Here is a 17,165-nt window from a genome sequence, read left to right as displayed (position 1 = left end):
TAACAACTAAATATATCAACGTGAGCTCGCATTCCCTTCGGATCCTGCACCATTGTAACTTTGATCTAAAGCACCTAAAAATACTTTTTGGTTGAGGAGGGAAAATAGCTTCAAATTGCTTTTTGATGATATTGTGAATTCACAATGGAAAAGCAGGCAAGCTGCAAATATGATAGGAAAGATCTTCTAGCTGTCACGTAACATTTTCTCCTCTGCTATTTCCCTGTTTGTATCACATGCATATTATATTATCCCTGTTTATTAAAAACAAAGCAAATATTTGTGTGCTCCTCCTATACAGCTTCTAATTGTATAAAATGTGCATTTGTCATAGTTACTGAAGGTGGTTAAGGCAGATAATTCACTGCTGGAGCATTTGAGATTTTGGGTATTTATTACCAAAGGATATCTACTAACCATACTGTGTATTCCAGAGTACTCTCTATTCTCGCTGTACATTGGATTCTTCTCAGTTCCTCTCATTTTTATCTGTCCACAGGGCTGTCTGCTGTGCTATCTGTTCATTCTTTAATTGGTTAATTAAATCCATTGTTACAGTTTCTAGTTTAAGTGATTCATAAAAGATTTCCAAATACTCTGTCAGGTGTACACAGATATTGTGGTAAGGTTTGCCTGATGTCTGGTCCTTGGCACTGACACCCAGAGCGGTCTGAGGAAGACCACATGACTCTCAGAAGGTGATTAAGGTATTGAGAATGGGAAGTCTCAGGCAAAGACTAATGTAGGAACAGAGTTTTTTCCTCTTTTTCTGTTGGTGGTAGTTTGATTTAAAGCAGCTGTATCCCTCTCTCCTTCATTTATTTATTTTCAACTAATCTTTTAGTAGTAGTACTTTCTTGTGGCTAGACAAAGAGTTTGCAAAGATTTTCTAGAAAAACAATCCATCCTTTTCCTTGCATAGACTTATGGATAATGTTTAAAAAATGTATCCTTCAGTTTATCGGTTTGTCAACAGAAAACTTTACTTAGTTCTGGATTTTAGTATTTTTTGTATTTTCAAAATATCTTCAAGAGAACAAATTATTCCATTGTATCATTACGCTTAGCTTTTCTTTGTGCTAGTTATTACTTTTTTATTCCTGGTAAGTTTCAGAGACTCAAATACTGTAATAACTTTATCATATTACAGTTAAAAATTTCTTAGATGATAGGAATAGGAGTACTAATATTGCCAGAGACTTAAATATGGAAATAAGGTATTAATCACACTTCATGTAAATTGCAGAATGTAGGCTATCGAGTGAGATTAGAAGCTATTTCTTATTATAAAAGCACTATATCAGAAAAGAACATTCTCTTAAGTAGCTTTTGCCTCCGTGTAAGAACTTTGTGCTATTGTTTTCTAATAAGCCATCTGTCATTCAAAAAGAGAGGTCCTAGATCTGGGAGGTGAGGGGATAAGGAGGAACCAAAGGACTTAAGGATGTTCAAACACCATCTGAATTTTTCTCTGAGGTGCATAAGAGGTGTTGGAGCAGAAGGCATTTTGCAGAACACCTGCTTAAAATTTGGTCCTTGTTTTCTGCAGAAACGCAGGTTGTACACTCTGAGCTTAAGCCGATTACTTTGTCAATTTCTTAATATTTGGATCTTCTATCTCATTTGTCTATCTCAGTCTCTAAAACACCATCACCTGTGCAGTCCCCATAGACTGCAGCCCCAGAGTGTGTGAGACAAGGTGCTGCCTTTCACAGCTGAGCAGGGCAGAAGCTGCTTCAGCACAGGGTGATACCAGAGGTGAACCAGTATCAGCACTTCAAGGTAGTTTTCAGTGCCTCACTCATGCTGCCCACCTGCAACACAAGAACAACTCTGTTTTATAAAGTTGAGCATCTTCAACTTGATGGTTTTCCAAGAGTTAAAGGTAGTTAATAGTTCCCTTGCTTATCCCCTGGCACTTTGAAGTATTGCTGCTTCTCAGTTCTCCTCTATGGAGGAACTGAGCTCTAGCCTTCTTGCCTGAAAATGTTCAGATAAGAATGCTTCTTTAGCGCTTTTTAACTCATTCTGAGCCTTTTTGCACAGCTTCTTTTTTGAGAGAAGTAGACTTTGAGGAATCATGTGCAAATCAATAGCTCTCCAGGGGAATTACAAGAGTACCAGGAACACTTGCTTTCGTTATCACTGTGTTGACAGTACTGCTAAGTATGGCCTCACATTGTGCCAGTTAGGAGCAAAGGTTCATTTTAATTTGACAGCCTAGATCTACAACTTCCCAGGTTTAACAAAGTATCTTGAAATAATCTAAAAATGTGTTGTATACCATTTGCTTTGAAGGAAAAATCTTTTATAGTTTTGAACTGTCAGGTGGAAAATATATATATATATATTTTAAATTCCACTTCTAAATGCAACCAGCAATCTGCTTGCATAAACAAGATAGGCAAGCTGAAGTATCATTTTTGACTATATATATATATATATTATTATTATTATTATTTTTCAGATCTGATGTACAAACCAATGTGCTATGCTACCCTCGTCAGTGTGGCAGACAGCTGCAGTTGGAATACAAGGCTTTTGTGTTCCACTGGCCCCTTCATCTCTCAGGTTTTATTCTGCTTCTTCAAGCAGTGGACAAGTTCCTACCAGTCTCAGTGCTTTTATTTGATTTGGGTCGAGTCTATCTAAGACTGAACAGATGGCTGAAAGTAGTAAGGGGAAGACCATAACATGTGCCACATGCTCGGCCGTGTTTGAACCAAGCAAGGTTGTATTTTTTTGCCTCCATTGCAGCAAAGGTCCCACATCTTCTGGAGGTGCGATAGCAGAGGCATCCAGCCAAGCAGCCAGGGACTGAGAGGGTAACAAATAGCCTCACCTTCGAAAGGTCCAGCTCATGTAGAGGAGGTAAGCAAACTGCCATTGGAGGTGTCTTTCTTTGCGATGTATTTTTGAAATTTGTATTCAAAATAAGGTATTGCTTCATATTCTACAGTCACTTTTGCTCATTTCTCTGAAGCAAAACGAGGATTATATTTCTCAATTAATTATTTAAAGCATTCTGTAATAGAGGAATATCTCTACCACAGAGAATGTTTTTGAACTCTTGCACCTAATGACAACTTGACATTATTTTTGGTATTTATAGAAAGTTCTGGATTCCAAGAAATTCACAAAAACACAGAGGGGTAGTTATACCAGGTAGGAAAGATGGGAAATTCACAGCAGAAGCTTTTCACTGTTTAGAAGATTCAGTTCATTGGAAGAAGTGCTGAATGAACTTACAATGTTGAACTTTAAAAAACTTTTATTTTTTTTAGACATTTAGCATCGTTGTTTTACTTCGAGGTAATGTAACAAATGGAATGAACTATGTAATGTTTTTAAATAGTGTAGTGGTTTGTAGAGATATTTATCTGGTGATATCATGCCTTAATTCTTGAGATTGGATCTATTCATAGAGAAGGTTTGTCTGCAAATATAACAGATATATTTTCTTACCACTGTATAAACTGGTAAAGAAATGCATGCTCTAAAAGTCTTATTAGTTCTACAAGTAGCATAACAGATGTTAGTGTGTGTTTATCATTTGTAAAGTTACAAATTAGTCTAAGGATTTGGGTCTGGGTAACTATGTAGGAAAAACAACAAAGGAGTGAGTAAAACTCTATTAAATCCATGTCAGAAATAATCAGGTGATACCTAATTAGTTAATCCATCCTGTGGTCAGTGAATACATGCTCATTCTTTCCTGAATTTGGTTTATTTGTTGGCTCAGCCCCTGATGAATTGACCCCTGAGGTCACATGCTTTAAAGCTCTGTTGAATAGTACTTTAAGTACAACTAACCTGATTGTTAGAAATACTGGGAATGCACATATTCAGTTGAAGTTAATGGAATTTGCATGCTCATCATATTTTGAAAATCAATCAAGCTTTTGTTTTAGTTGACAGAGTTTGTACGCAGTGGGCGATTTTCTGGTTTTCCTTCTACCCACTGTACCTGTGATGTCTCTTAAATGTGATACTATTCAGCTGTATAATAGTCTGTAAGCGTTAATACTATACTAATGACAGAAAGTGAAAAAATTTAGGCAGAAGCTGGATTTTAAGTTGATTGTCTTTAATTCCTCCATAGTTCATTCTTATTGAAATACAAAGTCTCTTTTACTCTCATTCCTGCAGTAGTTAACACATTGATAGAGACATACGTATCTTGTATAATAATGCCTCCTTTAATATTGTAGGCTGTAAAATTGTTCAGTTGAAAACTTTAAAAGCTTTTGTTGGATGAGTTCTCTACAATACACATATCTGAAAAGAAAATTGAAAGAAGCACTGAAGCTGAAATTTCAGAATAAAATCCATAATTTTGAATACTAACATGAATGGGCCCCCTTCCAAGTAGTATTTCCATGTATACATTTCTTTATATTCATATACATGTGTATAAAGTAGCTATCATCCTAGACTAGTCATGTCTGAATTTACAACCATTTATTTGCTTTTGTGAATTATATGGTTAGTAGAAGGACATAAGAAGTCTCAACAAGGAAGTTAGAGATGTGTCGCCATAGATATTTGTGATACTACAAGAGCAGTACCAGGTTATATTGGATCTTTATTACCCCTGGCAACTGAACTTGTGGTAGCTCTCTAGTTTGCTATTTCATTGCTGGTGTCTAAACACTATCCCCTTTTAGATCTCATAGGAATTTAATGAAAATACATGAGAATGTTTGATTAAATGACACCCTTTTTATGTGAAACATGCTTGTTGTTTTTGGTATTGCATTCAGAGAGTGCCACTTTATTAAGGACAGTTTTCAATATGCAAATTCTCTAGTACAGACAGTTTTTGCAATTCCCAGGCTATAGGCATAATGGAAGGTGGGGTTTTTTTGTTTGTTTATTTTGTTTTATTTACCACTAGCATTTATACAGTGGCTATCCACTCTCTGTCTCGGTAGCTGAATTGCTAGCAGTGTCATTATTATCCCAGGCTGACTGGAGAAGTCAGTGGGTTCAGCAGTGGATGAGGAAAGCCAAGCACAAGCATTTCTCTGTGTTGGATTTCCATCTTCTGCAGATTATTCCATCAGCTGCTACCACTTAAGAATTTGCTTCTTTGTCTTGTTCCCTTCACAACTTTTGTAGTACCTCTGGCTAAGACAAAGTGTTCTACTCATGAAAAAACATTTTGGAACCAATTTCAGGTACCTGAGATAAAGATGTGAAAAATAAAGGGGAAAATTCCTACAAAACAATGGGGACACTTCCTAGAAAGCATGTGGAGTTTCCTAGAAAGCACAAGGTAAAATTCTGGAAAGCAGAGGAGAGATTTCGTAGAAAATGGGGAGGGTCTGTCCTGGAAGTCATGAAAGTAGTTCCTGGAGACCAGTGGGGATGGTTCCTACAAAGTAGAGGTGAGATTTCTTTGTAAGCATATGAAAAGCCTCCTGGGAAAAGTGAATGGAAAATTTTGTAAAAAGCAGCCAAAAGGTGTTTCATAGAAAGCACATGAGAAATTTCTGGAAATCAGTAGGGGGAATGCATAGAAAGCAGCGGGAGGAGCTGTTAGAAACCATTTGATTGGTGGGAATTTGTGGAAAGCATATGGCAAAATGGGAAGCTGCAGGGGAATTTCCTAGGAAGCACAAGGTAAATTCCTGGAAAGTAGGAACAGAATTCCTGGAAAGACAAAAAGGGGATTTTGTCAGAAGCACATAGGAGGAAACACTTGCAGAACAATGGAGGGATTTACTGAAAAGGAAAGTGGGAATTCCTAGAAAGTTGAGAGGGTATTCCTGGAAAGCACAGGGGAAAGCCTAGAAAGTGGAAGGTAGAAAAAGAAGGAGAGCGGGGTGGCATGTGTGCGTAGAACACCTGCAAAGGTACAAAGCACCCACAGAATTCCTAGACAGCCAACGGGGGATAGTCTAGAGAGCACACTTGAAATTCCTGGAAAGCTGGGATGTGAATTCCCAGAAAGCTCATGAAAAGTCCTATAAAGAAAAAGGGGAATTCCCCAAAATAATATGTAAAATTGTGGACATGTGGAAAGTTTCCTAGAAAGCTGAATGTTAATCCCTAGAAAGCAGAGGGATATGTCTGGGAACTAACAGAGTGCATTCCTAGAAAGAATGAAGTAAATTCTTACAAAGCACATTTTGAGATGGGTACTCATAAAAAGCAGAAGGGGAATTTTCCAGAAAGCATGTGGGAATTTCATGGAATTCCAGGCTATTGCCAGTGGTGGGGTGAGGTTGTTTAGATGGGTGAGGTCACTGAGACAGCTTGGGTGGTGGAGTCAGGAATCCCAACTGACCCTGGCAGGGGTCTGGGTACCAGCAGCAAAGTCACAGAGTGGTTGCTGAGGGTGTTGAATTGTGGTCAACATGCTCTGTGCTCAGACATTGACACAGAGAAGCTGAATTCTGAACTTCAATCTTACCACAAACTATAATTTGTAAGTGTTTTGTTTCTGAAGTCATGTTTGTACTCGTGTTGTTGTACTAAGTTAAAAATATGCTGGCAATTTATTTTCACACTGACCACATTGTTCTTAATATTTCAAAATTGCACCTTACTTGTTACCACTCCAGGATTGTGGTTAGTAAGGTGACAGCTCATGGTGCTTTGCAAAGTGGAGTGGAAAACTCATACTGAACTCTACAAGTTGCTGGGCTTAAAACTTTGGCTAAGATGCATGAAGACTGAAACAGAGTCAGTAGGAAAATTGTAAATATTTTTGTTAAAAAATCAGAATGCTTCTCTGCTATGAAAAACATATTTTAAGCATTTTATTGCAAAATTTTGTTTGTTTAAATTAATGGATGATACATAAATTATGTTAAAACTTTATTAAAGCTGAAGTAATTTTTTAATGATTATCTGTTTCCTTATTGAATCTATTCTTTTTGAAGACAACTAGGACATGGCAGCCTTGTGGTTGTAATTGGAGTAAAACACAGGACAGCTGTCAAAAAATGGGCCATCAAAAAGTTAACAGTGAAAAAGTAAATATCATGTAGACAGGTGATTTTCTTTAAAGCATTCTTAGCTTTCTTCTGATCCAATGACTTTTTTTTTTCCAATATCTGTTTGAGCGCCAAGATGTCATATTAGATGCAGACTTTCTTTTTTTTTCACCTATGTAGATGTTTATTTTCATTTTTAAGATATAATTTTGTGTCTTAGTCTTTTCCCCTGTCACAGAAACTAGAAACAGCATGAGTTTGTCTAACTATGTATGTTAGGGTTGTTATTCCTTCATGAAAGAATCACTGAAAAGGTGTCTGCATATTAGATTCCAAACCGTCTAGATCTGATCAAAGAATATATGCATTTGGAAGGTGTTTCTTTTTAAAGCATTTGTTTTAATTTTTAAAAATAAAGTAAGGTATAAATTAGGAAGACAAAGCTTTGCATTCACAAATCAGTATGAATACAGCGGTACAACTTTATGCCTAGAGTTTTATGGCTGCCTGATGAATCCTGAGACTCTCAATTTACCAGCTGAAAACGCAGATACCTTATTTTGTTCCTCTTGATATTCTAAACTTTTCAAACTGTTAAATTTGCAACCATAAATTCTTTTAAGTTGTGGTTTATTTAATAAGTTGGAAAAATACTGCACTTTAGCACAGGGCAGCTGTGGCAATCCTGGGTATGATTACATTTAAATGGGATACCCTCATATAGGGTAGACTGGATTGTTTCATCTCCTTTATACCTCCCTAAAATCCATCATGTTTCTGGTGGGTAGTAAGATGCTTGGTGGTCTGTAAAATAATTTTTTTGCTCATTTGGTCTTCTTCAAATATTTGTGAGATCATGGGTATTATCTCCACTGACCTTGCCAGCTTCCAATGTGAATAATTGTATTTTGTTTAACTCCATTGCCCCAACATCTTTATTTTGTGTTGGTGTTAGATGCTTATTAAACGTCACCTTTTCCATATAAGTGAAGTCATTTTTATTTTTGTTTCATAGGTCTATGGTGTGTTTTGATAGTGTGAAAATGGTTGTACACAATCACAATAATTTTCACACGACCCAAACATGAAGGCTTACAGGGCATTTCACAGAATTGTGCATTTAAAACTGTAAGGTGTCACAGACCAGATTTATTAGATCAATGGCAACAATCTTGTGGGATGCTAGGATTTACTTGGTAGAAATATTTCAGGATGTAAGACCTATTAATTTATTGAACACATTCAATAGTTTTTAAAAAATTAAATTGTTGTTGAAAAAAATAATATTGCTATGTTTCTAAAATGTGTTTCCCATCAATAACTAGGGGTGGAAGTTCTGCCATGAAGCTACTTGAATGAGGAATGAGCATCTTAAAGAGAGTGAACTATGATAATATAATACACTTAGAGGAGATGTTTGAGACACCAAAGGTAAGATTTCATTAGTTGCCTCACTAGTGTTGGTAGACCCAGAAACAAACAAACAAAAGAAGAAACCCCATCCCATGGTAACTCATCATATATCTTATTTAACAATTTTGTAATCTGACACAAATCTTACATCATGAAAATATTAATATTTTATTTTCCTCAAAATTCCTGATGAGCCACTCTTGCCAGAAATATAAACTAGAAGTTCAAAAGAGGACAAAACCAGCTTATGTCATAGGAAGTACCTGTCTAAACCTGCTTTGTTGGCTGGTCTCTGATAGGCATAGACAATTACTGCATCCTAGATTTTCATGTCTTCATTCGTCAATTCTCTTATCTATTTATTCCCTATTCTATTCTTTTCAGAACCATTGCAACAATGATTAAATACAGTCAACATGAAAATTACAGTGTTATTTCTTTCCTGTGCTCATTTGCTGTAGGGCTCTATAAGGAAAGGGCTCCTCTTGTGTGTCTGTAGCTTTTCTAACCAGGGGGAACATCAGTCACTAAACAGTCTTTCAAATTTTTATAGATGTTTGTTCTTTCAGTAATTGTTATAAAGCCAAAGAATGGTGGAAATCTCATTTTTTGAGGTTAAATTACTACTATTTTGTCTTTAACTTACTGTATTACTTGTCGGAAAGGTGTCATTGGTGAGCTGCACAGAAAAGATCTCAGGACTTTATAAGGACAGCACCATATTATAAATATTGCAATAACAGATGTAAAATGACATTTGCTGTCAGCTGTAAGTGTTTGGGAGGTATTGAATTGGTCAGAATTCTCATCTGAGTACTGTAGTGTAGTTTTCATTCCTAGTTGCTGAAAAGTTGTATTTTATATTTTTTTCAAATGTTGGTACATTCTTAGGCTTTGTGTAAAAGCTATTGATGATGCATTGAATGGCTTTATGATGAAGCTATACTTGCTGCTTATTTTGTATTTTTTATACATTTTTAAAATGTATGTGTTTTGAAAGCTTGAGAGTTTGTTGTAGTAAGCACTGGCAACATTTGCAGCAGCTCAGTTGTCTTTTATTCATAAAATACTGAATGTATTGGGGTTCTGGGTCATCACTGCAGCTGTCGCACTGCTCTTAATTATATATATTGTTATTGCATTAAAAGAAATTAAACTCAGAAATAACAAAATCATTACATTCTCTCTTGATTGATATTAGCAGATGTATCTTGTAATGGAGCTGTGTGAGGATGGACAACTTGAAAACATTATTTGTAGTAAAGGACATTTTACAGAAAATGAGACAAGACACATCATTCAGAGTCTTGCTTCAGCGATAGTGTATCTTCACAAAAAAGCTAATTAGTTCTTCTATCTCACCCATATGTTCATTGATTTTGAGTGTTCGTACATTTAACAACAGTTACTGATTCCTATTCTTATCTATTATTTATTTCACAGTATAAAGGCAGTCTGGTAAAGAAAAAGTAAAATATGTTACATGAATGGTTTTTTTAGAACTTTGTTTTACATGTGCAATAACTTTTACCATTTTTATTTCTGTTTCTGTACTGTTTATGGATAATAATAAGTATTCTTATTTCCTAACTTGCAATTGCTTTCCATTATAACATTATTTTTTTTAGTTGTTAAGTGTACAGTATATGTTGCATTTAGGATTCAGTAAACCCCAGTGTTTTCATCTGCCACACAGAAGCATTAAAATTCCACACAGTCCATAACAGATTTAACTGATCCAGCCAAAAATTTAAAATTGGTTGATAGTGTAGGATTGTGAACCATTCTGGATTTTTTTACACAGAAATTCTGAGTCTCTCTGTTACAGAATACTACTTCCAGGCATTCTTTATTTACTTTTTCTTTTTCTTTACCAGTAGAGATATATGTGGTTATAGAATGGTTCCTTGTTTAGAGCCTTGTTTCTTCTGCGTACTCATTGGAAAGGCAAAAAGCATCTGCTGGTTTTGGATATGAAAATGAACTCCAGGTATAAAAATATGTGCAAATTGGATAATTATACAATATAAACTCTATTTTTTTAAAAAAGATGATGTCAGATATTCAACCAATATTAAAGACTGAACCAATATGAACTTTTTCCTTTGTTTACAGGATTGTGCGGAGGAATGAGATTTGAAAATTTGACATACTTATATCACTCCCTGGGTGAAATGGCAAAGATGCTTTTCATTAGGCTTCCAGTAGTTCAAAGTAAAATGCACTGGAATTGCTCAAAGAAATTACTCAATCGAAAGAGTTTAAAACATTTCTGTCAGCATATCTTCACTGCAACTGATAACATTTTAGTTCTGACTCTCTCTTGGCAGATATTGTTCACAGAGAGCTAAAACTAGAAAACATTTTAGTTAAAAGCAGTGACATCAATGAGGCAAATGAAATGAAATTAAACACAAAGGTAAGATGACAATTATAGCAGTTCTGCTTCAACAACTGGTTTTAATATCCAGGTATTACTGGGAGACCTGACTTTGATACCTATTAGCAGCTTTTGAAATAAGCTACTAAATGGTCTTATTAGGCGAAAAAATAATTTTGGAAGCCACTGCTAAAAAAGGCTTTTTAAAAAAATTATTATTATTATTTTTTAAAATAACCGTAATTCGAGGTCAATATAAAAAAATCCTTAAAGTGATCATACCTTGCTCATATAGATAAATGAGGGTCTGAAGAAAACAAGCAATGATTTATTTCAAATCAGCTCTGGGGTACGTTTGCCTAGACACTTTCCTTCTTTCCCTTGCTATTCTGGAAGTTCCAAACTTCTGAAATTGTTCATTGATTAAGAAATAGAACAATATTTAATATTGTTCCATCCTTTAAGCCTGCCTTGGAAGGTTTGTGGCTACTTAAAACTTTGACAAAGTTGACAGGAGACATTACTGACCAAAGAATCTGAAATCAAATGCGTATGGTTTTTGCAAACGAGCCATTGGTGGCCAGAGGTAATCAGAGATTCAAAAAACTGGTTTTATTGGAAGGTAAAGAATTCTTTTGAACTCCCCATCTGCATAAGATAGATGGAAGAACTCCATATTTCTCAACTGCTCATGGGAAAGGAGGTACAACCGTTCCACACCAGCTGCGGACCACCAACCACCGCCTGGGTCAGCCAATGGAGGGGATGCTGTCACCCCACTCACTACCCAGTTCCTAAAGCAGACAAGCAAGCAGGTCCCTGCAGCGAGGACAAACCGCGACTCCAGCTGACTGGATGTCCCCAGAGTGCCCACAGGGACAGACTGTGTTGTGCAGGGAGCTCTGTGACCAATACCTGCTGCCTGAGTTAGGGAAGGCTTTGATCAGATCTTAGATGTAGCCCATCAAGTACTCATTGCAACCTCTTAGATGATATGCAGAACTCATTTCTTATTTTTTCATGAGCTTTACCATGCCCTCCATGCAGGTAACACCCACCCTGCATTTCCATTCTACATGATGTTGTCTTCAAACTGCCTCAGTCTACCTTATATTATTGCTAAGTTCAGTGCAAGTAACACATTCCATTGTTACCAAGTCAGCTTTTTCTCTGTTGCTGGGTGTTTTTGAAGCCAACACTGCTACCTGAATCACAGAGACTCCCTCTGCTTACATAAACCTAATTTGTAACTTCTGATGTGCTGCAGAAACTTTTAGGAATCTCCTGTTAAACAACAAGATTAAATTCTAAGCCAGTTTTTTCTTAGACAATTCCCATCCAAACCATTTGTTTATGCCAGTGTATAACACTGATTATTATTTGGTGTTGAAAAAACCCACAAAACCAGATAATTACCACATAGCCTGTCCAAAAGGCATACTTTTCAGAGTTTTTGCTTTGCCTATTTAGGCAATTGGTGCCTTGCATCCCAGAATATAAAGATTTGTACTCCTTTCTGATCCATACTGCATACTCTAATATACTTCATATCCAATATAGCATTCATTTTTTAATTCTATAAAGTTGTTTTCCTAGATAGTATATACCAGCAGTGCATTTTACACCTTGCTTATAACAGAATGAAGAAAAAAAAAAACCTTTTTGAAGGAAGATGAGTAGTCCTTCTGACATTTCTATTGATGACACACTACTAGTGTTAAATACTTCTTTAAGTAAAGGGGTGGCATGGGATGAGATTACTTTCTGATTTACCAATTGTGACAGAAAGATAGAAGCTCAACACTGGAAGGGACCTTAAGTCATGTGATTTGTTTCTCTGTCCAAAATAAGAAGCAGCTGTGCTTAAGTAACTTCTGATGACTTTTTGTGTAAAGTGTACTTAAAGACCTCCAAGTAATGGAGAGTCTGTAATCTTCCCAGGCACTCTATTCTGATGTTTCATTATCGTCCTAGAAATTTTTCCTCCTGTCTGCCCTGAACCTTCAGTTTGACAATCAGCTTAAAGTTATACCTACAGGCCAAGATCTTATAACTTTTTTTCATTATAAATTTTCAGTTAACCCACCTGCAGTCACATAATTGCTGGAGCTGACCTAAGGGGGGTGGTGGGAGCCAATGTGTGGGACTAAAGAAAAGAGCAGAACTGCACTTCACATTTTCAGACTCTTATTTCTCACCCTGCCCATCATGGATATGAAGAACAGGTAGCCACCTTCCTATTTTCAGCAATCTGATATCACAATTCTCCCCTGGTCTCTTGTTCTTCAGACTAAACAGGTTGAATTTTTCCAGCCTTGTCCTGCATTTCTGATCTTGTGATTGACTCGCCATGCTTCATTTGATACCTGTTATGTTAAAATGGGAGTATCTAAAACTGAGCATAATATCTAGTTGAAGCCTTACCAGTGATGGGCTGAGTGGAGGGATAGTTTTGAGTGTACTGCATACCTTAGGCTTGCATATAAAACACAGGCGATGACTGTCTTTTTGCAATTTATTTAAGGACTCTGAAGTCCAGATAAGAGAACAAGAGGTAAGTGCTGGGAATCAGGCCATTAACCTGTTTTTCACCTGGCAGATTTGAACAGGCTTCTAACCCAGACAAGAGGAGGAGCGTTGGCCTTGGCCTCCTCAGGAAGGGCAGGGATGCACAAGGAGATTTTACCAGAGTGGCTGTATTAGGCTAATCCTGCCTTGCACAGGCATTGTCTGGTAGCACTGGAACTGTTAACTCACGTTCAGTTCGTGATTCACAACAGTCCTGGAGCTGCTGCCTGACCAGCTCTTCTTGTGTTTGTGTTCTGAGCTTGTCTTTCAATATACTTACAGTCATTCCTGGCTTGATGTTGTCTTCAGATTTAGTGAGCATGTTCTCTCTTCGATCAGCCAGGTCATCAATTATAATGGTATCATGGCTAGAACAGGCACCTACAAAACATCCCTTGGTGCAGACTTCCACTTTGACAATGAACAAGTTGCAACTACTTTCTGAGAAACATTTTTTATAAGCGTATGTGCATTGTTCCTGTGATATTTTAATGTAGACAGCATTATGAAAAACGTTACGTGAAATGGTATCAAAAGCCTTACTAAAATAGAGACATAAGATACTTAATGTTCCTCCTCTAACCCCGAAGCCTGTCAACCTGTGCAACATGGAGATTTGTTCCTGACAGGTGCATAATGGCTGTTACTTACCTCTTTGTTTTCTTCTAGGTGCTTATTATTTCCAGTATTTTCCTGGGAATTAGAATTAATGGGATGCATCTGTAATTCTTTGCTGCCAGCTTTTCCGCCCTCTTATGGATAGGTACCATGATTGCCTTTTTCAGTTTTCAAGTATTTTACTTGCCTTCCACTAATAGTTCTTGAACCACTAATAGCTCTGAAAAGTCTTGTCAGTTTTTAAAGTACTCTAGAATGAATTTCATCGGTTATGGCTGATTTTAAAATTTCCAGCCTAAGTACTTGCTAATCTTTTGCTTCTCTGTAAAGAACTGAGGTCTTGCCCCTGTGTCATTGATATTGATTGTGCTATCCGCCGCTTGCAGTTGACATTTTGGCTAAGATTGATGTAAGAAGACATTAAATACATTTGCCTTTTGAGCATCATCTATCAATTGCATCCTGGTTGAATACAGTACCAGCCTCTTTATTCACTGTCTTCCTACAACTTGTATACTTACAGATCATTTCATTTTCAGTTATGTCCCTTGTTAGTTGCTCCTCATTTTTCCTTTCTGTTTTTACCTCTCAATGCTTATGTTTTCATTTCGTTCCTATTTCCATATTTTGCATGCTTCCTTTTTGTGTGTGAGACTTCTGGAAATTCATGAATTAACCAGACTGGTTTATTAATTAATAAGAAAAAAATATAAAAGTAATAGCAATTTCCTGATTCTATAATTTTATTTTCTGTAGGATACATATACCAGCTTACAAACTTTTGTAAGTTTCCCCAGGATGTGAATAGCATGAATTACTGCTGGTTTAAAATGTTGTCAAAACAATCAACTAAAAATGAGATGATACTGTAGGTTTTGGCCAGTTTGGTAATGTTAATGGTAAGAATCTCCTTTGAAGTCTTGTTTTACCAGTTGTGGTATTATTAAACCATTAAGTTAACCCTTTTAAGTTGACATAATGATTAGATATCTGAAGCTTGGTACCTACCTAAAACATAAGCAACTGAGATGATAGTTAACCAAGCTTTTTGATTTTGTGGGACAACACCGAATAAAATAGTCTCTGTCAATCTACTCTTCTATTGCATGGAGGTTTTTATCTTCTGTTCCTTACTGTGGCTGTGTCATCTCCATTGATTCTGGAAGTGAAGACCATAGATTTTGCTGTGAACTCACAACCACTTTTCCCATTATATAAAAGATAAAATATCACTTAGATGGCCCCCAAGCAGCATCTTTTTGACATGTGACTGAAAGAATATAAAGTGGTTAGTGAATACATTATAATTTATGAATTTTTAGTCTATGATATAAATAAATATATTTGAAAAGTTCCATTTTAGAGTATTTTGGCATTGATTATGATATATTCAAGCTACTATGTGCAAACAGAAGCTCTTGTGTTTTGCAGAAACCCTGTGTTCTTATGTGCTACACTCATATCTGGTATAAAAAGAAAAGTTCGTATGGTGTTTTGCAGTACTTTAAGTCAATGTGTTATGAATACTGCTTTAATAACTTATTGTGGGGAAAGAGAATACTAAGTTTAATCATACAGCTAATGTCACAATGTCACCACCCCCTTAACAACTAAATGATAAAAGTGAGGATGCATCAGCATGAATTGTTAAGGTCTGTACATTATTCATTTAAACATCTGCTGTTGGTTCCTCTTTACATATGGGAATAAATTATACCACATCAGCACATTCTTCATGCTTTGTGTTTAAGCATTTAAAAGTTTTTTTTTGTATTATTAATACTATTTTTTTCTGCTTGGTTGGCAGCCCGTGAAGTTATCAGTGCCTGTGACTACAGCCAACACTGTGACATTTGGAGCTTAGGTGTCATTATGTACATGCTGTAAGTAGCTTGTAAGAGTAATATAAAATGTACAGACCCATTTATAATACAAGTACTTACAATTTTGCACTGAAATAAAAAAATAAATCTGTATGCTGAATTGTCACAAAAGACTGAACTCTTTTAATTGCTTGTATGTTAACATTACAAATTTTTATGCAAAATAACGCAAAAGGTACAGTTCAGTGTTAAAAATTGAGTATTTGATTTATGAACCACCTTATAATCCTGAAATGACAGAAAATTACATAACATTGCAGTGTAACACCGGAAAACTAAAGTGAGAGTTTGGGTCTCTCTTTTTCATGTGTTGATTGGACCTATATTTGAGAACTAAGTTATTGATTTACAGATTACTGCTCAAATCCTCAAATGGATTGCATGAGCCATGCAATCAGTGTAAAGGCTTTTCTTCTCCATCTCTGGCTGAGGTAACTGTAACCAAGACATTAGAGGGCTGCCAGGTCTCCCTGTACAGATAATCTGTGTCTTTTGAAAGTTTATTAGTCTGCTGTTATTAGAGGAAAAAAAGAAATTTTGCATTTGTAGGAGTGTGTACATATTTTTATTGAAGGCTTCCATAATTTATAACATTTGTCTCAGTGAAAAATAATAATTCCTCTCTGAAAAGTCTTACCCTGTCTATACTAGCTAAATAATAGTAATTAAAAATAAACTGTAGCAAAGTGCATGTTTCCTTTCGTATGATGCAGTTAAAATTGAGAGTTATGCAACTAAAATGTCACATGGTGTGCAGGCACTTTCTTTCTTTTATAATTTATTCGCATATTTTTTCCCCATTCTGTCATCTTCTTTTCTCAGTTTCCCCCAGATGATGCTTTAATACTGATGTTTTAGAACATTACCACTTGCCATTTCATATGTTGTTATTATTTCTGTCCTGTGATTGTTTTACTTTTGTTGCATACAGCTGGGTTCTTTTATAGCTTAAGTCTTTGTACATGAGCATGCAGACACAGGCACACAGTTCCATAACCTCCTTTTTACTGGATTATCTTTGTGGTTTTTTTTCTTTCCACCTTGTTTTGGTTCCTCAGTTTCTTTTCTATACAATTAACTCACTTTTCTCCTTGTGTCAGTATGATGAAGTGTTCATAGCTTTATTGCCTTTTAAAAAAAATTCTAAAATCCATGTGTACTTTCTATGCTGATACAGAATAAGTTTTATTGTCGTATTTCATGATATTAATGTTTGCATCATGGTAGTAGGAATTGCACAACATAATGCAATAGAATATAATATAAAATGGTTGGTAGAAATTGCATGGCTTGACTAGCTAATAAGAATCCAGAGCAGTGCCTGCAATCAGCACAATTCACAACTCAGAACTTGTAAAA

General features: G+C 36.0%; 1 protein-coding gene across 1 annotated transcript; it reads left to right on the top strand.

The window, feature by feature from the left end:
- Positions 1–2,662: 2,662 nt before the first annotated feature.
- STK33 (serine/threonine kinase 33) lies at positions 2,663–15,810 on the top strand (the record flags this gene model as incomplete). Its single annotated transcript, XM_080345282.1, is given in 8 exon segments — positions 2,663–2,780; positions 7,960–7,966; positions 8,270–8,300; positions 8,304–8,375; positions 9,559–9,697; positions 10,688–10,776; positions 13,975–13,990; positions 15,731–15,810. Coding segments are annotated over 8 exon segments (552 nt in total).
- Positions 15,811–17,165: the final 1,355 nt, after the last annotated feature.

Source organism: Nesoenas mayeri, assembly GCF_963082525.1.
Source record: "Nesoenas mayeri genome assembly, chromosome: 5".
Lineage (NCBI taxonomy): Eukaryota > Metazoa > Chordata > Aves > Columbiformes > Columbidae > Nesoenas > Nesoenas mayeri.
This window is presented reverse-complemented; position numbering and strand designations above follow the sequence as displayed.